Below are 24,516 nucleotides of genomic sequence, written 5' to 3'. Positions count from 1 at the left end.
GTAAGTGAAAAACAAGTGTATCAGTCTACTGGCCTGCCTCAGAACCTTGAGCAATACGTATTGGTGAGAGAACCATGTTTTGGAGCCTTGTTATGAAAAGAGTGAAAAATGTAAAGGTCACTATGAGAGTGGATTAGCACAACGCCAGAAGTTCAGCCTCTGGGAGCAGGAATGAGGCCAGGTGGTTTCATGGAAATCTGCACATTAGATTCAAGAGAAGAAGTTCAGATTAGCAGAGGTGAAGCCTAGCCAATAGCTCGAACTACACCCACCTGTATTTCCATCCACCTGTCATTCCATGTGGCCATGCACCTCATAATTAACAGAAATGTTTTTGCAGTAGCTTGGAAACATGTTTATTTCTGCTTCAACATTGGACATTTTAATTTCTTCATCTTTTGGCTATAGGGAGTCGCCACAGTGGATCATTTGCTTCTATCCCTAGCATCTTCCTCTGTTACACCAACCCCCTGCATGTCCACTGCATCCATGATGGATGATCCAACCACAATTCAGTTAAATTCAATTCAATGAAAATCAATTGTATTATCCAAGAACAATCACCAACAATCAGACAACCCCCTATGATGAGCAAGCGCTTGGCGACAGTGGGAAGGAAAAAACTTCCTTTTAGCAGGAAGAAACCTCCGGCAGAACCAGGCTCAGGGAGGGGAAGACATCGGCCATGACCAGCTGGGGGTGAGGGAAGGAAGACAGGACAAAGACATGCTGTGGAAGAGAGACAGAGATTGATAATAACTAATAATTACAGTTTTTTCTGAATGCTTAAACCCTAACTGTGATTCTTATAGCACAATTTCTAAAACTATTACTACTTATAGCAAAACCACTCACTGAGTTTGCCAAACTAAAAGCACAAACACTGCTTTGCACTCAGTTTGCCATTTTGTAACACACACCTTGCAAACCTGTAGCTACAATCCACTGCACAGCACTCTTTTTGCAGAACTGTAAACACAACTCACTGCTTTACACTCAATTTGCAAAGGATCAACACACTCCTACCAAAACTATACACATTTATGGCCATTATTTACACTATTTTGCCAACTGTCTGGCACACTGTCACATGTGAAAACTTTTTTAGATAATTAGTTCACTTTGCAATCAGCCTAAGCACTATAATACAGGTAAGCTCTGTGTGTGGAGTACAATGGAGGGAGCAGGAAGAGTGAGAATTAGAGGAGGCCAACGGGTTCAGCCTAACTCGAGCTGCTACACTGTAGCAAGTATCATAAGCACATTTTGAAATGAGAGTCGGTTAGTACAGTCACTTTGCACTAAGATCTGTAGCACTGCCATGCTAATGACAAACACAACAATACCATAGATGTAAAAATACTGAAATTGTTACTTTACAGAATTGCTAGACGACCAGATGCTGGGGGCAGAGGAAGCATGTTCACTGCAGACCAAGAAACCCATATAGTCAATATGGCGATTGCAAATAATCCTATACTTGGAAATAAACACTTGTGTTTGTTTTGATGTGTGTGAATAAACACCAGTACTTGAAGTTTGGATCCCTCTATGCTTACGGATCTATGACAAAAGTATGAGCTCAAACTGACTTAGCCTACCTTGTGCACAGAGAAAGCAAAAGCCAGATGTGTTTTTCATTCATACCATCAGTGTGTAGTTGGTGCATTGTGTGCTTATTAATATGATGGCTTGTGTTTACTGTTGGATACGAAAATACAATTTTTACAAAGGTGTGGAGAGTTAAGCAAAGGTTATTCGCTTTTACAAGAAAACTACAATGTTTTGCTGATTGGGTGAAGAGTTTTCTTATTTGTGTGTAGAGTTTTGCAAAAATAGCCAATAGTTACAAAAAATGTGCTCAAGCCATCAGAAAAAACTGTAAACACAGAGTGACAATCCCCCAGGAGGGCTCAGTGTCACCTGATCAACCACTAACTCTATCTTTATCAAAAATGACAATTTTTAAGGCTTATCTTAAAAGTAGAGATAGTGTCTGTCTCTTAGATCCACATTGGGATCTGGTTCTACAGAAGAGGGGCCTGAGCGCTGAAGGTTTTGCCTCCCATTCTACTTTCAATATTCTAGGTACCACGAGTAAACCAGCAGTCTGAGAATGAAGTGCTCTGCAGGAACACAATCCAACATATTTGTTTAATATTTGCAAAGAAAGACATATCCTGGTCAAAAATGACTCCAAGATTCCTCACAGTGTTCATGTTCTTGAAGCAAACTTCACTTGTATAAGGATCTTTCTCGGCATGAAGCCGTGCTGCTGCTCACTGATCACCGCCTCTTCGCTTGTTAGTACATGTCCATCTCTATTTTCAGTCACTCTAACCTGTTCTCTAGGCAGTCTCTCTGCCTGGCCAAACAATACAAAAACACGGGAGTTAGTCAATTAACTCATATTTGAAGCCTCGGGTGAACACTGCGAGGAACTGCAGGTTCTGGTTTTAACTTCATTTCCTTGATTTTTTTTTTACCCTGGAGATTGAAGCTTGGACTAAAAAAGAAAATAACGTGGATGCTTTCAGGGGTCTTTGTGATTTATTTTAACTGGTGCATTGTGTATGTCACAGAACTGGAAAAAAAGTGAGAAAAAATGCAATTATGCTTTGCATTTTGGCCAATTTATCTCGTAATTAAAGGAAAACCCACTTCAAGCATCATCTCAGCAAACAGCCTCTAACATCTGTTACCTCTGGTTGAGTTCATAGCCTGCAAATTTCACCTAGCGAGTAAAGAAGAGCGCGGTATTCATCCTGCACACTGATGGCTGCTTCTTCGGCGCCCTCCAGCTGCTGCAGTTGTGCACTGCAGCTGCACAGCTGCCGGCGTGTTTTGTGAAAAGGGATAATGCGCATTTTGCAGTTTGTGGACGCAGCGGGTGCAGCGGTGACAGCTGAGAGGAGGAGGTCAGTCTTGGGTGCAGACAGTCGCAGGGGAAACACTGCATCTAAAAATAAACTCGGTGACATTTAAGTTGATTGCTCGGTTCACACTTTCATGCAGTATTTACACTTTAAAAGTGGCGCAGCAAAGACACGAAGCCTGATCGCTGTATGAAGACTTTCTCTACCATTGCACAAGTGATGCATCACTTATTGTGTTTTAATATAAATATATATTTGTTAATACTATTAATTGTTTTTTGTGTGTTTTTTAAGCTGTATTTTCCTTTTTTCTTGGAGGAATAACTCTGCTCTGATAGGACGTTAACAAATACAGAGGAGGTCAGAGGTCACAATTATATCTAAATAAATATCTACATTCGATATATATACATACATGTCGAATTAAATAAATAAACAAATAAATAAATACACAGATATAATTCCACTTTTAATGAAATAATATAGTAATAAACCATTACCACATAATGACAATAATAATAATAATTATTATTATTATTGTGATTTTTTTCTAATTATGAAAATTAATTTTTTTAATAATTAATTTTCATAAATTGTTCTAATTTGCGTTCTTTGTTATTATTATAGTTGTAAACCTAGGAGGCCTGTGCATGGGCCTACTCAAAGCTAAAATAAACACGTTTTTTACTTTGGTTTACAAAGTCGTTTTATAGCTGAACTGTATATATATTTATTTTTTTTATGTTTTGTTATTAATTAATTCGAACATGTCATCAGTCCATCTTGCAAATTAAATGCATTATAAAGCCGTGAATTAAAGTATTTAATTTATGGCTTTATAATTCCTTAGAGGTCATTAAAATTCATTCAGATTATACAGATAACGCATGACAATGAACCAATACACAGAAAAGTATACCACATGAAATAATGACAGCTATTTAACAGATGCATATTTACCTTGCTGATACTGATACGCATTTTTTAAATGTATGTATTAAACTTACATTTCCCACACGCCCCCCGCCGTGTGCAGCAGTATATTACTGCCCTGTGAGGGGTAATTGGACACTAATTACCGTGAAGCTGTAAACCCCTCCTGCCAACAGCTGATTGGACAGACCTCAGTGGACCCCATCATCTTGGCCCTGCCCCCACCGTCCCAGGTATAAGGGGATCCAGGTCAACGGCTGGAGGGCAGATCAGTTTGTGACAGGACTGTACATTCCCCCAAAAGCCCCGAATCCTGGTTCACGTTTCAGTTCTTCCCTAAAAAAGAGAGAAAAGTTTGGTCATAACTGGATTTTCTTCTTCCTGCTGTGTTCTGGACTGAACCATGGAGTTGTCGGATATCTCTTTCCCCATCCCCACCGCTGATGATTTCTATGACGACCCCTGCTTTAACACCAGTGACATGCACTTCTTCGAGGACCTGGACCCGCGGCTGGTCCATGTGGGGCTGTTGAAGCCGGACGACTCCTCCTCTTCATCCTCATCCTCCCCTTCCTCTTCTTCCTCCTCCCCGTCCTCCCTCCTGCATCTCCACCACCATGCCGAGGTGGAGGACGACGAGCACGTCCGCGCCCCCAGCGGGCACCACCAGGCGGGCCGCTGCCTGCTCTGGGCCTGCAAGGCCTGCAAGAGGAAGACGACCAACGCGGACCGGCGGAAGGCGGCCACGCTGCGGGAGCGCCGGCGGCTCAGCAAGGTCAACGACGCCTTCGAGACCCTGAAGCGCTGCACGACGGCCAACCCCAACCAGAGGCTGCCCAAGGTGGAGATCCTGCGCAACGCCATCAGCTACATCGAGTCCCTGCAGGCGCTGCTGCGCGGTGGCCAGGAAGACGGCTTCTACCCGGTGCTGGAGCACTACAGCGGGGACTCGGACGCATCCAGCCCCCGCTCCAACTGCTCCGACGGCATGGTGAGTTCAAGGAGCGACAGGTGTGAGAGAGGCGCACGGAGCAGACCATCGTTTGGTTTAGCTCTTATTTTAACTGATGTTTAGTATTATTTTAAATTCCTTTATTATGATGAATCAAGACAAATCCAGAAATTCGTCTTTTTCTCTTATTCATGCCATTTACATTTCATGTAAAATAGTGATTTAAAATAGACCATTTAGCTGCCTGTGTGTGTAACTTTCTCGTTACTGGTCATTTTGTGTCAGAATCGGAACGAAGCAAATTTAGTTTAAAAGCTTTTTAAAACATTTTCTTTCGTCTCGCCTCATCAAACACACAGGAAACAGATTTAAACCGTTTTTAGACCCCAGATGTAACAAACGGAGAGACGTGGATGGAAAAAAATAATATTTGAGTTCAGTGACTTTATTATCGTGGTATGACCCAGACAGCTGCCGTGACTCAACCATTACCACACACACACATATAGCTATTTAGACTTATTTTCTTAATCACTCTGCGGGATTTCTCTGGTGGATTCTTTAGTGTCTTTGTCAATATTTAATTTTATCTTTTCTTCTTCAGACGGATTTTAACGGCCCCACCTGTCAGACAACCAGAAGAGGAAGCTATGACAGCAGCTCTTATTTCTCCGAGACTCCAAACGGTAAGAAAGGATTTTAATACGTGTTTAAAATAATAAACCACGCTGTAAAGTGACGGCAGTTAGCGGGGAAAGACAAATAGAAGACGCAATAAAAGCAGCAGGCCAATAAAACAGTTGATGGTGAGCTTTTTTTGAATTGATTCTTTCTTTATTTAATTATTTAAAATGTAAAAGTTCAATGTTAATTTTAATGTTAGGAGCAAGTATAATTATAAATCATACCTTGAATTAAAAGCTCATTTTTAATTTCAGCTAATGTAAAAAGAGGGCGTTTCTTCATTTTTTTTTTAGATCTTTTCGTAAATGATTAATATATAATACAGAAGCTGAGATAGTGAGAAAATACTCTGAATTCCTGAGTTAAATTAAGCCTAAATACAAAACAAGCATGAAAAAAATTAAACCAGATCTGTGATTAATGCTAACAACTAATTCAAACTCATTTGAAAATAAAACTAGATTATTATTATTATCATTATTATTATTATCATTATTGGTTTGGGGTTTTTTTGCAAGGCCCAAACCAATAATGTTTTTTGGGTTTCCTTGACAACAGTTTGGTCACACTTTGTCCCCCAAAATGAATGATAGAAATATAAAATAAAATAAAAAAAACTCATCCATAGTAATAATTTTTTATTTACAATGATGTTTTGTTTTTCTGTGCAGGCGGTCTGAAGAGCGAACGCAGTTCAGTGGTCTCCAGTCTGGACTGCCTGTCCAGCATCGTGGAGCGGATCTCCACCGATAACAGCAGCCTGCTGCCGCCTGCTGACGGCCCAGGATCCCCGACGACGACGACAACTGTGCCGGTGGGTGAAGCAGGCACTGCCCCGGCGACCGCTCAGGTCTCTTCTCCGACTGCCAGCCAGGACCCCAACCTGATTTACCAAGTCCTATAGACCCTCACACATACATATTCAACTCGGACATTACAATAAATTAAAAAAAATCCCCAAATCTTGTCAAACCATCTAGCCATAAGAACACACACACACACACACACACACTGAAAATGATCATTTTCACCAGCTGAACTGAGAAACCACCACCATGGTTCGGATCAGCTGCTTCTTATGTATTTATTCCCTTTAGATCAATGTATGGAAGCTCATTCCTGCCAGAAAAAAAGATCAGCAGTAAAGATCATTTTAAGGTTTTTCAATTGAGTTGCCAAGAAAAGAATCACGTGGCTGTGAGGTCTAATTAAAAGTACACATACCTAAGATTTATTTTTAGTTATTAGATGTATGTTTAACAAAGGAATGATAAAATCTAGAATTATTGATTTCAAGCTTATATGTAAAGAATGATTTTTTTTAAATGTCCAAACTAAACATCTCAATGTTTCATGAACAGATGCAGTTTGCTGATCCTACACGGAGACGCTAATAAAAGGAGGAGCCTGAATAAAATGATTTTAAAAAGTCATAGGAAGGAGCTGAAGTCTTAATTTTGACCTTCTATGTCATACAAATGAAAAGTTGCTTTTATCATTCCAAAGTTACCTACATTAGTTAATTTTCCAAGCAGGAATGAGCTTCCACAACCACCCCAGATTCCCTTTCCTGTTTCTGAAATAAGTCGAGATCAGACCACTTAATTCTGTAGTTACGTTTTAAATAGAAACCAGTTCTGTTCTTGCTGTATTTTTATTTAATTTTAAGTTATGAAAAATATTTTAAGCCTCAGCTTAGTCTTTCAGATGGATCCCCCCTCCTTCCCCACTCCACCCTTCTGTGTATAGTCTAGCTGATGAAGGACGGAGGCCAAAAACCACCCATTAACATTCCTCCACTTTCGTCTATCTGAAGTCCGAAAGGCCCCAGCTGTTCAATTTCCTCAGGAGGAAAAAGGAGCTACAGTAACTGTTCGGCATTTTAGAAGGAAACTAGATGTAAAAGCACAAATTTCTGCAGTAAAAGCTTAACAGAATCCGACCTGCGTGTACGGAGGTATTGTAGTGACCTTATTTCCTCCCGTCAGTTTTGAAGTAGGTTCAGACCTCCTTCCTGTTCAAAGCAGATTTTTAATTTCTTTCATTTGTCATTTCACTCACTGCAGCGGAGGACCACTTTTCTGTTTCTGTAAATATTCTGTAAATAAGAGCTGATTTGTTCCAACTGAAAGTATTAATTATGTATTTAATGTTTCTGTCTGTATGTGCTTTTGTTTGTTGTGAAAAATGTTAAACTTTATATTTATACATCTGAAAATGAGTGACAGTCTAAAGACAAATAAATGCTTATTTATACAAAATATATACACATGACTCTGACTTATGATTTCTTGTTTTTTTATTTTAAAATTGTCCCCAATTTATTTTTTAAATGTTATAATTTTTGTAGGAAATTTTTCAAGAAAATGTTTTCGTTGCCCTGATATTTAAAATAATTGAACGCATAAATTTCAAAGCAACGTGGTTTAAAAATATTGTTTATTAATCAGCTTTATGTTTATTCGACTACAGGCAGATTACATTTTGAATTTCAAATATTTAATTTAGATTTTAATTCTGTTATTTTTTTTTAAGTCTACTGTTAAATGTGTCATTACAAATTTTATAGTTTTCTTTTGATACTTGAGTAAATAGCTATATTCCTGAGTACTAGGTCAGTTAATAGTGGTGGTGACTGTCACAATAACTCTGTTAACAATTATAATATTCAGGTTATTTTAAATCCCTAAATGACTAATAAAGGTTCAAGCTTTAAAAAGCTTCTGAACAAACACATTGTCCGATCCTGTTCCTGTGACCTTGACTTACATGCTGAGGCTCTGCTCCGTGGTGCACAGACCAACAGCGCCATCATGTGATTCTACAAAAGAACTGCAGCAATTCTGCAATAAACCTTTTCCTTTGAAAATCAATAATCAATCAATACTTTTTGTGTCATTAGATTTACTTCATAATCACACTGACAAAATGTGAATCAGTTTAAGTAAAATATCCATCCAAAATAAAAGCTTTCAAGTTGTAAACGTAATTTAGACTGATTAGACCAGGCGGTGTTTTTCCAATCTGCTATTGGCCAATTCTGGTGTGTCCTTATGAACTGTAGCCTAAGGAGGGGGGGATGGTGGTGGTACCCAATGTGCTCTTCTGTTGCAGTAGCTTCAGTGTTTGCAGTGTGATGCTCTTCTGCAGACTCTGATTGTTCAGACTATTAACTCATTCTACCAAACGTGTTCACGTCACTCCCATCTTATATTCTTTACATTGGCTCCCAATAGAGTTTAGAATTCGCTTTAAAATTCTTGTTTTAACATATAGAGCACTAAATGGCCAGGCCCCAGATTATCTATCCAAGCTTCTTATAAAATACACTGCTGCTCGTCATCTCCGCTCACAGACTCAAAGTCTCTTAGTTGTTCCCCGTACACGACTGAAGACAAAAGGGGACAGAGCCTTTCAGTCTGTTGCACCAAGGCTGTGGAACAGTTTACCACTACAGTTACGTTTGCTTGACTCTGTGGATTGTTTTAAAAAACAGTTAAAAACTTTTCTGTTTAAACAAGCCTTTTGTTGATCTCTTCATATTTTATATTTTTTACATTATTTACATTTGATCTTTTATATTGTGTACATGGTCTATCGATTTTATTGTTTATTTTAATATTTATGTACAGCGCTTTGTGATTGTCTATCTGCGAAAAGCGCTTAATAAATAAAGTTTACTTACTTACTTACTTACTTCTCTTCTCCCATTCTGGTGCTCACTTTGAACTTGACTGTTCAAACTGAAGTCATCTTGATTGTTTCTTTATGCCATATGACTGATATACTTGTTGATCAAACAGCAGTTGAAAAGCTGTACCTAATAACTGAGATTTTTGACAGATTTCTGAGTTGACTGGGTCACACCTGTGTAGGGCATTCCATGTAGTTTAAGTAGCCTGAGCTAACATCAGCACACATGCATTTGTGTCATCACTGGTATTTTTGACTCCTCATACTTGTTTATTTTCATTTTTGGTGAATAAAATAATGTTTAGCAGTGTAACCTGTCTTGTCTCCCATCACTGTCACTGGCTGTGCGGCAGCTTGTGACAAAGTAACAGTGAAAGTGATTTTTTTTTTAATTTAAGTCAGCACACTGGACTTCTCTGAGAATCCAGAAATTAACCAATTTTTTCCCATTTTTTTTGTTCAGGAATGCAGGTAAATAACAGTAATATAATAAAAATACATAATGTGGTTTGTAAACTTTTTTCAGCTTTTCTTGTAAAACTAATAAAAATTAATGGATAATCACAATAATTAGATTTTAACATTGCACTTTGAATAAAGTCAGTTTTGTAAGGTTATTTAACAGAAAAAATAATATTTTACTCATAAATATATATTAATTAGTGTGTAATTATGTCTTTCACCAAACTAATGCATTCTCATAAACCTGTTTGTGAAAGCTGCCATGTTGCCATGTCAGTGGCCGAGGTGGACATCGCCCTTCCATCTCATCATGTTTTATGTATCTGACTAGATTTCAGACACATATGTAGAAAACCAAAGGCACAGGAGACGAGAACCTGTGGGGATTTTGAGTCCTGGAGTCAAATATTATTTTATGGCTGCACCTTCAGCCTCACGATATGAAGCATCATACCTGTGTTTCACTGTCATCAAAGAAGCGAAAAAGCAAGGGAAAGAGACAGTGTGACAGGCGTCTGAATAAGATGTTATCCTCTTCTGTCTTACCTCAAGCCTCATCTCCTCAACTGAAGGCAAGGCTGCAGCTAACAGAGGCTAACAGAGGCTAAAACAGCAGCGGTTACAACAACTCAACAACTCACCTCAGCATCACTGTCATTGGACAGAAGAGAGCTTCACTGACTCATTGACTCATATCAGACTCATGTCATAATATCTCCAGCCTCCTCCAGAGTAGCTGGACAGATTAACTGCGGTAAATAGTGGACTGACAGTCTACTTACCCAAAATTTTTAACATGTTCCTTGCATTAAATTTAACATTTAATATGCTTTTATAAGCTCCTATTTTAGATTAAAAATAAGATTTTATTATATAAGTAAAATTAGCCTATGCATAAACTAATTTCTCTCCATAAATCAAAATTGATGATGTGCATATCGATCACTTGCAAAACCTAAAATATTTGGAGACTGATAAAAGCAGGGCCTCTGTTTCCTGCCGGGTCATTTAACAGTGTTGAAGAAACGACTTTAAAATTACACGTCTAAAAATACTGAACTTTATTGTTTTACTAAAGAACAACAGACCTACAGACATGGCTTGAAGTGTCACACTTTATTTACAAAAATACTGAGAACCAAACAGTCGAGGGTGAGGAAGCGTGACGGCAACATAGTTTAATGGGTTTTATTTCTACTGAAGAGCAGCTAAAGGCTCCTGTTTGCATGTTTCATAGTGTGGTTGGTTAGCTGCAGGGTAAACCTCAGCATTACAGGCTTCTTCTGAGCTAAGACCTTTGCCACAGCGTGCATTGCTTCATCAGGCGTGTGTCCGAGATGATCCTGGTTTGGTTTCTGGGCAGTGGCGGGCCGGGTTGATCTACTTTCTGCGGCGGGCAGCTCCCTTCTTGCTGCTGTAATGCGAAACGCAGAAATTGGACATATTTCAGAAATTTGAGCTGTTCTCACATTTGTGCGATGCCGTCGCTGCTGATTTTCCAACTTTAGACTCAAACTCAAACTTCAGAGAACAGCAGTGAACAGCTCAAAGACTCCTTGATAGAAGTCAAGCACGAGGAGAGTGCAAAAACATGTTTTGCATCATCACATATGAAGCTGAGAGCATTTCACTAGCTGCAAGCCTCTTTGTCCAAAATCCCTTGAGGAAACTGGCTGATTAAAATAAAAATCTCTTCTTGAAACGGATGGGTGTGTTTTTATCCAACCATACAGATTTAGATTTTAGTTAAAATTTTGTGCAGCAATCATTTTAAAAAGTAACTGAAAATATTAAAATTATCTTTTTGAGATAATGAAAATATCTTAATTCAGAAAAAAACATGAAAATCATCATAAATTGTTTAGGGTCTGTTTGATGTATGTTTTGAGTGGGATTTTGGACGGCACGTAAAACAGCAGAAAAAACAAACTGGGAAATTCAGCTCGCATGCACAACTCATGCTGTACTTACCTGCGTGGGCTTAATTATTCCAAACGCACTACCTCAAAGCCACCCCCTTTATTTTCCATCATGTCTGCACCGTTACAGTTCTGTTTGCTCTAACTAAGACCTGTGAGTCTGTGAGAAGCTCAGGCTTTAGACTGCTCGAAATGCCCAGACAGTTGTTTTTCTATACTTGAATTTCTGTGATGTCATAAAGAGCATATTTCCCTAATATGGTCATCGCAGGCACGCAGCTCAGTCTGCAAACACCAAAGCTCCGCCCACCTGCTGCGAGAAAGAAAGCGAATGTAACTGACATATTGTGAAATTGGGCATAGAGGTTTCATGTGTCATGTTTGATGTCTTAGGCTGAGTACTTAATGTGCAGGGTAGAAAATGACTTTGGGAAAACAGAGAATGCAGCGTGATAACACCTGGCTGCACCCTTCTATTAAACACCTCTGCTACATTAAGTACTCAAGCTCGTTAGCCTGGCTGACCAACAGAGTCCAAACAACATGACAACCGAGATGTTTTTGGCCTTTGTCTGGACCGGGATCGGGACTGAACCATCTGTGGTAGTGTTACTGAGATGTTCTTGTGTTTATTGTATGATTATGACTGTTTAAGGGCTAAAACTCACAGTCTTCTATCTGAAATTCATCATAAGATGCATGCTTGATCTTCTAGGACCTTTTCATGTCATTTTATAGTGTTAATGATCAATTAAATGGTTAGGGTCAAGGCTAGGGTGTTATCACTGGAGGGTCCACTGGAGGGACACGCGAAAACAAATAATGCACTGTGATAACTCAGCTGTTATTCCTGCACACACAATAACAGGCTGCTCTCCTAGACACTAAAATTTCCCTGCAGGGTGTCTCGTGTTTCATCATCCTGTAACTAGCTTGATGTACTCTGTCCCTATTAGTTTTCAGCCTTAAGCCGACATGAACTGTCTCAGTGTTATGACAGTTATGTCTTGCTGAGGGGAATGTTATCATATTATCACGTGGAGTTAAATTAAGTTATACTTTGTGGGGATTATTGGGTGCTGGCGAAGGCAGCAATGACAATACTCACTGCTTCTGCAACTCATCAATGCGAATCCTGTACGTGAGAACCTGAAAACGACACAGCAGCAGCTTTAACTCGCAGCAGGATACCTTTACCTGGGAAAACGACTCCTTCAGCTGAATGGGCTCAGTGGGCTGAAAGCTGCGGGCCAAAGCATCATGGGAAACCAAGGCAGCGCCGTGCATAAGAATCTTTTTGTTACCCAGAGTTTCTTCTGTCCTGTGATGTCACCAAATCAAGCACGTCTGCTGTGGTTTCCCACAAAGGAGCGCAAACATTTAATTCCCCTTTAGCTCAGCTGTGAAACCTCACCAAACCCTGACTTACCTTTATGCTCGCTCAAACGCATAACTGAGGCTGTGTGATGTAAAACTGAGCATCACAGTCACTCAGCACCACCTTTACAGCAACTTTAGATATTTATCTGCTTACAAATGGAGAGTTTGAGTCCAAAACTGGCACCGTGCTCATCCAGTTTCTCTTTGTTTCACGAACGTACAAGGACAAATATTGAAGTTTTACTAATTTAAAAGTGCAGTTGCAGTTCCCTGCAATGCATCCATTAAACATTAAATGCATGGTATTAGAGGTATATTTTACTATAATGCGCAAATACTCCTACACGATCTGGAGTTGAACAGCCAAACTTGGTATACAGGCACTTCTTAGGCCTCTAAAGACTCTTGCCAAGCGTCTAAACCAGCGGTCCCCAACCTTTTTTGCCTCACGGACCAGTTTATGCCCGACAATATTAACAAAATAAAACTAGTACCGGTACCGAAAAAAAGAAGATTTATTCATAACACATGTGAAAAGACCCAGGAAAACAGAGTTAACGATAAAAACGCTAACAAATTAACGCTGAAAACCGATAAAAACCCTGAAAACCATACATTTCACACCTGAGCCTCAACTCTCGCGGCCCGGTACCAAACGACTCACGGACCAGTACCGGTCCGAGGCCCGGGGGTTGGGGACCGCTGGTCTAAACGACATCTACCACCCCTACTTTTTTCTTTATTTTTCTCAGTAAAATATCTTATTTGTCTTTGCAGTTGTCACCTGCAAAACAGGTCAAACAATACAGTAGCATAGTCATGTAGTAGTTATAATAATATAAACAGAGAGCTCTTGTGCTAATATAGATGCTATAAATAGATCTATATATAGATATTATATACAGGTAAGCCCCCTTTCTAAAGTTTATAGAGGCAGGACCTCTGTCCACATTTAAACTCACTGAATATTAAATCATTTCCAGTCATTTTAAGACTGGTTCTCTGAGTGTTTAAAAAAAAAAAAAAAACTATCCTGGAAAAAAATTCCGGTTAACATAAACCCCCCCACGCACCCACTCTTACTCATAAGAGGTTCCTGGAATCCCATGAGCACGTGTCACCTTTTGGAGACAAACTCCTCCGTCCTCTTTTTTTCTCTCTTTTTAATCAGGTGGTGTGTTGTTTCCTATGTCAGCCAGTGGGGGCGCTCTGCTCTGACTTTCCCCATGCTAACATGCAGAGAGCCGGCAGGACTGCTGCTCAGCTGCACTACTTACAATTTACTGAGCTCCTCGATTCTCTTACGCAGGGTAGTAACCTGGAGGAAATCAGGAGTATATCGAGGGTTCAAATCCCGAGGTGACCTTGGAATGCCAGCCTCATCAACCAAAACCAAACTACAACAAACCTGGCACGTCTGTAGCACCGGGTCATTTGTGCTCTTAACTTTAGACTATTTATGACTATTTATCTATATTATTAAATGGTCAAATGTAATTTAATTAAGATAATTTGAGGTCAAGTAAAAGACTATAAATAAATATAATGCTTAACAACAATCAAGTAGATAAAAGTTCAATAAAAGCAAATCTGTCTCCTCTGTAGCTGAATGTTTATTATATACAAATTATTAATTTGTATGTAACAAACGATTAATTATTGTATGTAACAAATTAATAATTCATTATATACAATAACCAATATTATCATTTGTTACATATATATGATCACTTACATATATGATTTCTTAAGTCATAAAAAATATTAGGTGTCCCACAAATCTTTGGATTTAGTGAAGTATAAAAAAAAAATCAAGAAAATCAAGTAAATAAGAACTAGTAGTGAAAGAAATCCAGCCTTCTGGTTTTTTATGGAATTGTAATGAAATATTTTCATTTATGTAAAATGCCCTAAAAACCTCAAAACTTTTAAAAACAATCATATTTTAGCGTTCAGTTCTAAACATGTTTAGATTAATGTCAGGATAATATCAACAACTAATTATGGGAATAAAGCAAAAAAATGTGATAAAATATATGGAAAGATAACTTTTTGTCTCATATAAAAGGGAAACCCCAGAAAATGAAATAACACATTTTAAACTGAAATGAAAGAAAAGCAGGGAAATATGGTATTTAAATAAGTATTAAATAATTCAAATGAAAAGAAATGTAAAATATTATTCTTTTCTCATCCCACTGACCTCTGTCTAACCCGTCTTATTGTTCTTGTGTAAATGCATGGAATTGTTTGAGGCTGAGAAGTTCTAAGTCAGAGACGCCATCGTGGGCGCTCACGAGGACGCCGTCTCACCTCGTACTTCTGCCTCTTCAGTCTCTCCGTGTGGTCGAACTTCTCAGACTCCAGCTGGGCCATCCAGTCATGCAGCTCTTTGATCTTTTCCCTGCAGCAAACACAACAACACAAATAAACCAAGCAGTTCTTCTGTTAGGTGGATTTTGCTTCTGGCACATTCAGTTCTTTGTCTTTACTTTGTTGAGGTTTGTCACCGTTTTCTAGGCAATTTCTAAAACGTTCAAACTATTTTAGACAGGCGTAAAAGTCTAAGTTTATAGTTTTAGTTTCACAGCCGAGTCGTACTTCAGCTTTTCCTCGTTCAGATGGTCGATGTTCAGCGGCTTGCGCCTGGCGGCCAGGATCTTCTTCTTCTTCTCCCTCTCAGTCTCTTTCTTTCCTCCTCTCTTCTGGTCAGCCTGTTTGGACAGATGCAGGTCAACAGCTGATCCCACAGACACTGTGTCTGTGTCTGTGTGCGTGCATACTGACTCTCTGCAGGTGACTGCTGTACTGGGAGCCCATGCTGGACAGAGCCGACTTCTTCTTGGCATCCTCATCTGCCTTCTTCTTGGCATCAGCCTCCTCTCTGATCCGCCTCTCCTCCTGATTTGACAAAAAATACCTCAGAGTGAGACCTTTGCATTCACCACCCGCTCTCTGATCGCCCCTGGTAACCACCAATTTGAACTTACCACATCGGGTCACAGGATTAACATTAGCTGCACTTACTCATGCTGAACCTGGAAAAACTGGCTTTAAATACTTTGCTGCCTACAAATGGAAGAGTCACAAGAAACTCCAACTACGTTCTCTCTTTTCAAGGGCACATTTTAAAAGGTTATGTTTATGTATCTGCACCAAGACATTTTGTCTTTGCTCCATATATTCATATAGCAGTCACATTTTCATAGTTTGAAAATAACACACCTCACGTCTGGCCTGGCGCTCCTTTTCCTTCTCAGCACGGACCCTCTGCTGCTCGGCCCTCTCGGCACGACGCTTCTCCTGTGGGACAGGAGCAAACGTTGCGTTTGAAAACAAAGATAACTCACACACCACACAGTGAGTGTCCTTGTTCTGTCTTTGTATCTCCACTAAGATAGTTCAAAGATTTTTTTTATTACAAAAATGTAAAAAAGATTTTTAGTGTTTTTATTGTTGATGTTTTGTCTTTTCTCCCTTTGATTTGTGTCATTATCAGCTTGTCTGTGAGCCAAATTTTATTTAATAAAATTAATCACATTGAGAAGACATACAGAGCCAACAGCTCAGCCTTTAGAAGCCATTCCTTGGCCAGAAATGTGAGCCAGTCACCAACTGCAAAAGGCAGGAAGTATTTCCTGTGTGGATGAATTATTGTGGAAGGCTTTTTGTAATTTTCCAGTTCCATGGAAATATGAACAGATAATATTAGTATACTACCCTTTAGCTAAAAACTTACAATCCTCTCCTTGAGGGCGATCAGCTCCTCCTCCTCCTTCTTCCTGTGCTCAAAGTGAGCATCGATCAGGGCCTGCAGCTCCATCAGATCCTTGTTCTGACGTTTCTTCTGGATGTCCTGCAGGACGGATCAATGGAAGCAGTATTCAGCTGTGCAAAGAAACACCCGTAAATGAACAAAATCTCTTCTATACTGGAGGCTTACTTACATCAAAGTCCACTTTCTCACCCTCTGGGATTTTTGGGGCGGTGGGCCTGCGAGAGAGCGTGGGGGGTTTGAGTGTACCAGCACACTAATTTAAAGTTTTCTTTGTCTTTTTTGCCCAAATAACTCAGATTTAAATGTCTACAGGAATCATTTGAAGTCAGACTACATAAGAAGGAACTTACTTGAACTTTGGCTTCTCCTCTGCAGGTTAAGAGATGAAGAGGGGATGAGTGCATTTCACCAGGTTAGAAAGAAAACAGATTATTTCAGTAAACCCAAGCTTTACTCAGTGTGGCTTTGGATCAAGGTGACAGATTAGACAGTTTAAAAGGATAGGCTGGTCACTTTTTAAGTTAGGGTTAGAACAACAGTCAGATAAGAGCAAACATGTATTACAAACAGTTTAAACAGGTGTGCAGTTAAAGTAAATCTGAATTGTTAACATCGGTCTTTGGTTTCACACTGATACAGAGAATATGTCTTTTTTTGTTTTTGGCTTGACCCCAAGCAAAACATTTCCCCGTTTCCTTCATTTATCTGAACCCAGATTCTGGCGGCTTCATGCAATGCAGATGACAAGTGGCATAGCAAGAGTGTGAGGTCGCTGGGCAGTGAAGCACGTGTTAGCATTTCATATTCATTCGCCCTTCCTTCTCCACTAGTGGTTCCAAATTTTTCACCTTCATATTTGGATGCCAATTAGAGCCAGCGCTCCTGGATTCACACAGACAGGTAAAATTTGGACAGACAGCAGGCGTTCCCTGAGTACAGACGTCAGACCTGGACACTGTAGTCCTTCCCAAAACCAGAATGACAGACTTAAGATTGAAGTTTTTAAATCTACATACCTTCCTCTTCAGTGGCGTCTGCATGCAGCAGGCATCCAAAACAAAAAGCAGAACAGAACAGCGTTAGCGGGAAGCCTGGGAGCTGCAAACTGTACACAGTCTAACTAAGGCACACAGCTGATCTACTCAAGCTTAGCATGTTTAAAAATAAAGAAACTGGTTACCACAATCAACTGATTAAGAAAGCGAGCTGCTAAGATGGTAAAACAGTAGTTCAATTTGTACGGAATCATATTTATGTATAATATTTTTCATGTTAGCTTTAAATTACAAAACAAAACAAACAAACTGTTTACTAAAGTCATAGAAGGAAATGGCATTAGAAATGCTAGGCTGTCAAAAAATCCAAACTTATTCATATTTCTGCAGAAGGGGTTGAGATAAATACATCCCTTAAATATTAATTGATCATTTATGATTGGCTACACCAAGTCCTTGTTTTTATCGAGGTCTCAGCCACACCTTACCCTGCATTCACCCTTTTCATCATAGAGGCTGGACTGAGAAGATATGGGTATGTACGTAGTTTTAAAACAAATTAGAATGTTTTATTTTTGGCATGCGCATGTTACATGATTGAGCAGAATACAAGATTAAGAGGAAGATGAAACATTAGTCTATTTTTTAAAATCTTTTTTTCCTTCTGTTAGCACTAAGGTTTGTCTTCCCACAGGGAGCAATCAGATGTAGCCCATCCTGCAGGTATGGTACCAATTTGATCCAATTTTTAAATCATGTCAAAGAGAGTAACTGGTTGCATGTTGTGCAGTAGTAAACACAGGGTTCAAATAAAAAAATCTATTGATTTTCTATTGGTTGTCTTAGATTTTTCAGCTCTCAAATGATTTTGTGGTAATATTTTAGCATACAGTGAGCTAGGCTAGTGTAACAGCCACCTAGCAAGAACTGTAAAATTATTTATTTGTTACTAAAGAAGCAGATGCAAATTTAATGGTGTTTAGAAAGATAACTCCAAAAACACGTCGCAGCTTCTCAAAGATAACATTTTTAGAATGGCGAGCTAATGGAAAGTTAAAGTATTGGCACAAATCTATTAGCCATAGCTAAATGGTAAATGGTAAATGGCCTGCATTTGTATAGCGCTTTTCTAGTCCATAGGACCCCAAAGCGCTTTACACTACATTCAGTCATTCACCCAGTCACACACATATTCACACACTGGCGATAGCAAGCTACATAGTAGCCACAGCTGCCCTGGGGCGCACTGACAGAGGCGAGGCTGCCGGACACAGGCGCCACCGGGCCCTCTGACCACCACCAGTTAAAGGAGTGAGCTTATTAGCATGTTTTCACTTTCTGAGCTTAGTAGTCAGATAGCATTTCCAGCTTCTGCATGAACGCCCTGTCTCTGAATTTGTGTGGAGGTAAAAGAAAGGTAGCGTTAGCTTAACATTAGCAGACATGGAGAAGGTATAGACCAATCTCACAGCAAAATGCTCAGTGCTAAACCGATTGTAGCTCGGTTCACGATGCAAACATGTTGTGTGTTTACAATACAGGGTGTACAACTGTGGATGCCTACATTTTTTATGGGAAAAGAAGTTGGAAAAAGGGCTAAGTTAGTCTAAAATTAACCAAATGTTTTTAGTTTGCGAACATTGAAAGAGCATAGAAAAAAGTACGGGTGTCAATGGGTGAAGAGGCAAGTTGTGTAAAGTGCTTTGAGTGCTCAGATAGAGTAGAAAAGCGCTATATAAGAACCAGTCCATTTACCTTTTACCATAAACAAAGGGTGATCGAACATAAACTAGAAATGACAGTAAAGCTAAAATTAATACAAATATAAATAAACTCAAGAGGTTGAAAGTCGTGTCTACTTTCACTGAAAGACTTTAGGGGCTTTTCAACAATCATGTCATGTGGAGTTACATGTATATGAACATAATTACATGTTTAAAGCCTGTATTGTGACACTCATGGGGACCAGCATTGCTCCTGCTCGTTTTGCAGTGAGACTGGGCTGCACATCAGGGTTAGTTATATCGAACTAACTGGCTGTAGCTGCTGGAGCGCATGTGACGCCTGGGAAAGGATCCAATACCCTCTTCCCCCCTTCATGCCACATACCTTCAGGCTCAGGCTCAGGTTCTGGTTCTGGTTCTGGTTCTACCACTGGTTCTGGTTCTGGCTCTGGCTGTGGTTCTGGCTCTGGCTCAGGGGCCGCCTCAGGGGCCACCTCTACCTCCACTACTACCTCCTCTTCTACAGCTACACAACATGCAGCGAGTCACCAGGGGAGAGGAAGGGCAGTGAGAGGGTTAATAGAAGCAGGAGAAATGGAAGAGGGAAGGAGGCGGTCAGTGGATGAAAGGAGGAGATGTGAGATGTGAGATATGAGGAGGTTCGTGGTGAGGCAGTTCAAAGGAACTGCTACTGGATGATGCTAAAGCAGGTGAGACAGCAAGCAGTTACAGGAAAGAAAAGGTCAGTCACTCATTGATGAAATGTGATCGATTCCTGGAAATACCTGCACTGCAACTGGATGCAGTCAAAGACAAAAGAGACAGATTCTAACCTGACGTCAACCAACTTTGTTTACAACCTGTGTCTTCACTTATCTCAGGTAATGTTAGGGTTAACTAGCATGCCACAAAAACCTGTTCAGGGACGACTAACAAATTAGTATCAGTGACGTGAGACTTATCATCCAGAGTCTGGAGGTTGTGTCTTACCATCGTATTCTTCACGTCCGTCCGAGAAAGAGAGGAGCAGAAGAACATTATCAAAAGATCCCATTTGTACCCATTTATGACAGAATACAAAAGCAAATGTGGGTACACTGGGGATCCATGCTAAGCATACACAAAGCAGTTCTCATGAGCTGATTGGAGTAGAACTTCCAAGTTGTTTTCAAAGTATGTTCAGCTCAGGAGGACTGCATGTTTGCAGATTGTCATGCAGAGCTGCAGGACTCTCTGCCAACAGGACTGCGCTGCTTTGTGCAATTTATGTTTCTAAAAGTTTATATTTTAATCTCACAAAGCATAAAAGACACTGTCCTGTTGTCAGTGCTGGTGTGGTCATTTGCTTGAAGGAGAGAGAGCATTATTGCACAACTTGAATCTGGAGGAGTCAAGCCAAACCTGCAATTTGTCCAGTGCAAATAACTCTCTACAGGGGATGGAAAGTCAGTTAGACAAGATTCAGAAATAATCCTGGGCCTTTAGCATGGAACTCCCGACTGTACCTGGACCTAATTTTAGGGGTGGATCATTTTTTTAGATATATAAGCAGTGGTGGTGCTACTTACCCTCGACCCCACTGCAAGACAGAACACAAAGGAGTGCTTAGAAATGTTGCAGCTCATCGAAATCAAACATGAAAATTTGTGGTTTACAGTGAAAACGGCTGTTTGACTAAATCATCTTAGCGCTGAATCTTCTTTATTAGTGTTGTCCAGCAATTTAAGATTCTAGCTCACAAACTGGCCTTAAGTCAAACGTTTTTTGGCCAATCTACTGCTAGAAGGTTAAAATCTTCGATTTTGTGAATAAACATGTATGTTGACTTACACTTCCTCTGTGTCAGACATGATGACAGTGGACTTTGCAACCTGAAATCAGAAGAGAAAACAGAAACTTTAAGTGTGTGTAAGAAGCGACTGCCTAACCTACATGTATTTATAGCTCAGGATTAAGTTGCAGATGTCTTAAATATGTCTCAGTGGCTCCACCCGGACCATACCTCACCCTGCCTGCCTACACAGTTTTCTCCAACACCTCTACAAAATAATAATATAGAAATCTTTGAGTAGAATTATTTAGAAACGATTGTCAATAAAAATTTATCTTGCATGTTGCATTTAAGGCATTCCTAAGATCTGTCGCTTCCAAATCTTCTTCAGTTTATTATTAGACTGTCAACTGAAATTTGACCCTCAGGGCTGAATTTGCATCTCTCATGGTAAGTGAGAAGGGAGCCAAACATAGATTTATGCAAATAGCCTTTTTTCCAGCTGCTCAGAGGATAGATGCTGGGCTGATGTTGGGTGAAAAAAAGAAACCTTAAAGAAACTTAAATCTTTTCCATCACCGTGTATCAAAGAATGAAAGATGCTGCCACAGTCATCAACAGTATCCTGATCCTGCTGGAAAATCCCGGTTTGGATCTAAGATTTAATCAAAAGCCTGCAATGACAAACACACATGACCTAGATTTATGCATAATTTAATATCCCAGCGATTAGATTTTGGATTAGTTGCCCATTGGCCTCATTAGCGTGAGACCACCATGAAGGCATCCGACATCACAGCTATTTCCAAGAGACAGCTGCACAGGTCCCACAGATCCGGTTTCAGTGCACCCAATGTTAAAGATTGGGTTCCTTCTCCTGGACCACAACCCATCATTCCACCTTCACTTCCTTATCAGGCTCTCCTTCTCTCACATGTTTCCTTCAATCATCCTTCTGAGGATCCCTATCAACTGGGGGCACTTTGCTCAAGAATTAAAATAAACCCAGGAAGGCCACCTTGAAGGTCTAATTCCTGAATGTTATAAATTCCAAGCTCGGCGTAATGACAAAATGACGATTCCTTTACATCCACTCCTGAGCCCCTTGGCTCCTGTTCGAAATGATAAAGTGTTTATCCTCAAGCTATGTGAGGTTCAGTGTGGGAACATGCCACGCCCTTTCACAGCTTCACCAAAATGTAACGTAAAAAAGAGAAAACCTGCCGTCCAGAAAAGATCTGAGGTCAAATACCAAAAACAACAACGGGATTAGTTGCCGCTGTTCTCGTGGTGTTACATAACTCGTTAGCGTCACCTTCTGTCTCCTGAAGCGGAAAGCTGCTTCAGAAGCTTTAAGCCAACTGTAAATCCCAAAGGCATGAACCTCCACTGGGTCACTGGACTCAAACCAAACAGCAACAGGAACAACAACAAAGTCCAGCTGCTTGTCTGGTAAGAACCCAGAGAACTTTCAAACGTCTGAAACATCAGCTGAGGATTTTAGGTAGATTACTTGCCAAAAAGTAATCCAAAGGCTGGGTTTCTTTTGGGTGCTCACAGATACAGAAAGGCAACAAACACAAGTTGTTTACCAAGTTTTCATGCACTCAGCACCGTCAAACACATGACTTCATTAACAGGGTTCAAAGACAGAAGAGGAAGGCCTTTTTTACCCCGAGATCCACAATTAATTGTCTCCTTCTCACCCCTGCCCTCAGCAGCAGCCTCTGCTACTCATGGCAGTGATTTTAGCACATGTGGACTCAACTGTCCTGAGGCGGGGTGATGTTTGGGGGACATTAGGCCCAAACTTGAGCTTCCTCACTACCATTCACACTCTCATTCACTCCCCTTACTTCCTTACCTCAGAAAACCTGAAAGAAATGAGCTCCCGCTGGCCAAGACAGGCTGTAAGGTTCTGCAAACTTACCGCGCTGATTATGTCCTTCTGTTATAGTGATACTCGATCCGCTCGGCCTCCCTATTGGCCAAAGAATGAGCTCAGAGGCGAGGCCGTCCACCACGACAGAACATGGTCCACGCCTTTGCTGCCCCCACCTCCTTCCTCTGGCACTCAATAAGGAGATAGATGGGTCGAGTGCTAAGGAGGGAGGCTCAAGTTTGAAGAAGGGGACAGCCAAAATGCCCCCAGGATGCTATTCTTGGGCTGCTGCATTAGGCAAGCAAATTTCATCTGAGAGCGAGAGATGTTGGACGTCAGGGAAGTGGCAGGCTGGTGTTTCTGATCCTCCCACAGAAGTCTGGGACACATAAACATAATGTACAGCATACTTGTGCGAGTATGAGAAGCTGAGAGATTTGTCAGTTCAAGCTGTAAATCCAACATGTTGAACCACCTCTTGTTTTGAGGCTTTGATTGGCTGGTTTAAAAGAATCAATCTGGCGGACAAATATAGTCCTGCTAAACAGTGGCTCTGATCCAGATCGTTTTTCTGACTGCAGTAGCCCAGAACGCACTAGATGGAAATGTTTTGCTATTACTAGTGCATGGAAGCATAGTTAAATTTAATTATATAAATATTTAAATTACTACTTAATTAAATGCGACTTATGTGCTGAACATGTGTGTCTCGCTTAGTAATGTAGTTTTTTCTGGGTCAGGGCTTCGGTGTTTCTGTGGGACCTTTGAGTTAAGCGACATTAAATTATAAATGAGTGAGCGTGATCATAGAGCTGCATTCTTATATCCTTCAGAAATCATCTCCAGTCTGAACTGTGATGACTGTCTTTCCGTTCAGCTGTGAAGTCTAAATAAGCTGCTGCAGGAACCCTTCTGTAAAGTCTCCACTAGTATATTGTCACACAGATACTGACAGAGCCTGCAATTTCCTCCAGGGGGTGCTACAGTAACAACATTAAGAACACAGAGAGAAGTCTTGGTTTCCTGCATATGTGGGAGGGTCAAATCATCAGTATCACAAAAACACAAACAGATGAAACTTCATCAAGGATTTCATCTTTGATTTTCTTGATTACAGTCACAATTTACCTGACCTCCCTGCTGGTTAGAAATTAATGTCATTAATGACAAATATGGTTAAATGTTTTTTCATATTAGTTTTAAAAACACACAATTACAACATCTTTGAAATATAAGATAAGATAAGATGGCCTTTATTAGTCCCACAGGTGGGAAATTTGTTTTGTTACAGCAAAAGTGCAAAGTTATGTAGCAGAAATTAGAAAACACTGGAATGCAATAAAATACAATAAAATAAAATAAAATACTATATACAATAGAATAAAATAGAATAGAATAATATATACAATAGAATAAAATAGAAATACAAATACTATATACAACTGAGTAGGAAAATACAAAAACACA

The 24,516-nt window shown here is 40.0% G+C and overlaps 2 protein-coding genes across 13 annotated transcripts; one reads left to right on the top strand and one right to left on the bottom strand.

The window, feature by feature from the left end:
• The first annotated feature begins 3,869 nt into the window (after positions 1 to 3,869).
• On the top strand, positions 3,870 to 7,710 carry myod1 (myogenic differentiation 1). Of its 2 annotated transcripts, XM_005449137.4 has the most exons (4): positions 3,870 to 4,800; positions 5,366 to 5,447; positions 6,117 to 6,259; positions 6,807 to 7,710. In XM_005449137.4, exons 1-4 carry the CDS (start codon positions 4,213 to 4,215, stop codon positions 6,837 to 6,839), a joined length of 846 nt encoding a protein of 281 aa, XP_005449194.1. In that variant the 5' UTR covers positions 3,870 to 4,212; the 3' UTR covers positions 6,840 to 7,710.
• Positions 7,711 to 10,697: 2,987 nt separating this feature from the next.
• Positions 10,698 to 23,157, bottom strand: LOC100707421 (troponin T, fast skeletal muscle isoforms). 11 transcript variants are annotated; one of them, XM_005449238.3, is made up of 15 exons: positions 23,098 to 23,157; positions 21,227 to 21,267; positions 20,965 to 20,975; positions 20,387 to 20,395; positions 19,782 to 19,922; positions 17,694 to 17,711; positions 17,028 to 17,046; positions 16,847 to 16,892; positions 16,639 to 16,755; positions 16,125 to 16,202; positions 15,687 to 15,800; positions 15,501 to 15,613; positions 15,213 to 15,303; positions 14,177 to 14,217; positions 10,698 to 11,014 (listed from the first exon to the last, which is right to left on the bottom strand). In XM_005449238.3, exons 2-15 carry the CDS (start codon positions 21,244 to 21,246, stop codon positions 10,981 to 10,983), a joined length of 852 nt encoding a protein of 283 aa, XP_005449295.1. In that variant the 5' UTR covers positions 21,247 to 21,267; positions 23,098 to 23,157; the 3' UTR covers positions 10,698 to 10,980. The 11 variants fall into 11 exon arrangements, with proteins under 11 accessions (XP_005449295.1, XP_005449294.1, XP_005449297.1 ...); XM_005449237.3 differs by having other exon boundaries at positions 23,032 to 23,131; XM_005449240.4 differs by lacking the exon at positions 20,387 to 20,395.
• Between the last annotated feature and the right edge of the window lie 1,359 nt (positions 23,158 to 24,516).

Source organism: Oreochromis niloticus, linkage group LG7 (genome assembly GCF_001858045.2).
Source record: "Oreochromis niloticus isolate F11D_XX linkage group LG7, O_niloticus_UMD_NMBU, whole genome shotgun sequence".
In the NCBI taxonomy this organism is placed as follows: Eukaryota; Metazoa; Chordata; class Actinopteri; order Cichliformes; family Cichlidae; genus Oreochromis; species Oreochromis niloticus.
Note: the sequence above shows the minus strand (reverse complement) of the source record. Positions and strands in the feature narration are given on the sequence as shown.

Coding starts and splice junctions, on each gene's coding strand:
- myod1 (XM_005449137.4), top strand. CDS start 4,213: ATGGAGTTGTCGGATATCTCTTTCCCCATCCCCACCGCTGATGATTTC. Junction 5,448..6,116: donor TTTCTCCGAGACTCCAAACG/GTAAGAAAGGAT, acceptor TTTTCTGTGCAG/GCGGTCTGAAGAGCGAACGC. Junction 6,260..6,806: donor CGACGACGACAACTGTGCCG/GTGGGTGAAGCA, acceptor TTTCATGAACAG/ATGCAGTTTGCTGATCCTAC.
- LOC100707421 (XM_005449238.3), bottom strand. CDS start 21,246: ATGTCTGACACAGAGGAAGT. Junction 16,203..16,638: donor TCGCCCTCAAGGAGAGGATT/GTAAGTTTTTAG, acceptor CCTGTCCCACAG/GAGAAGCGTCGTGCCGAGAG. Junction 15,801..16,124: donor AGCGCCAGGCCAGACGTGAG/GTGTGTTATTTT, acceptor TTGTCAAATCAG/GAGGAGAGGCGGATCAGAGA.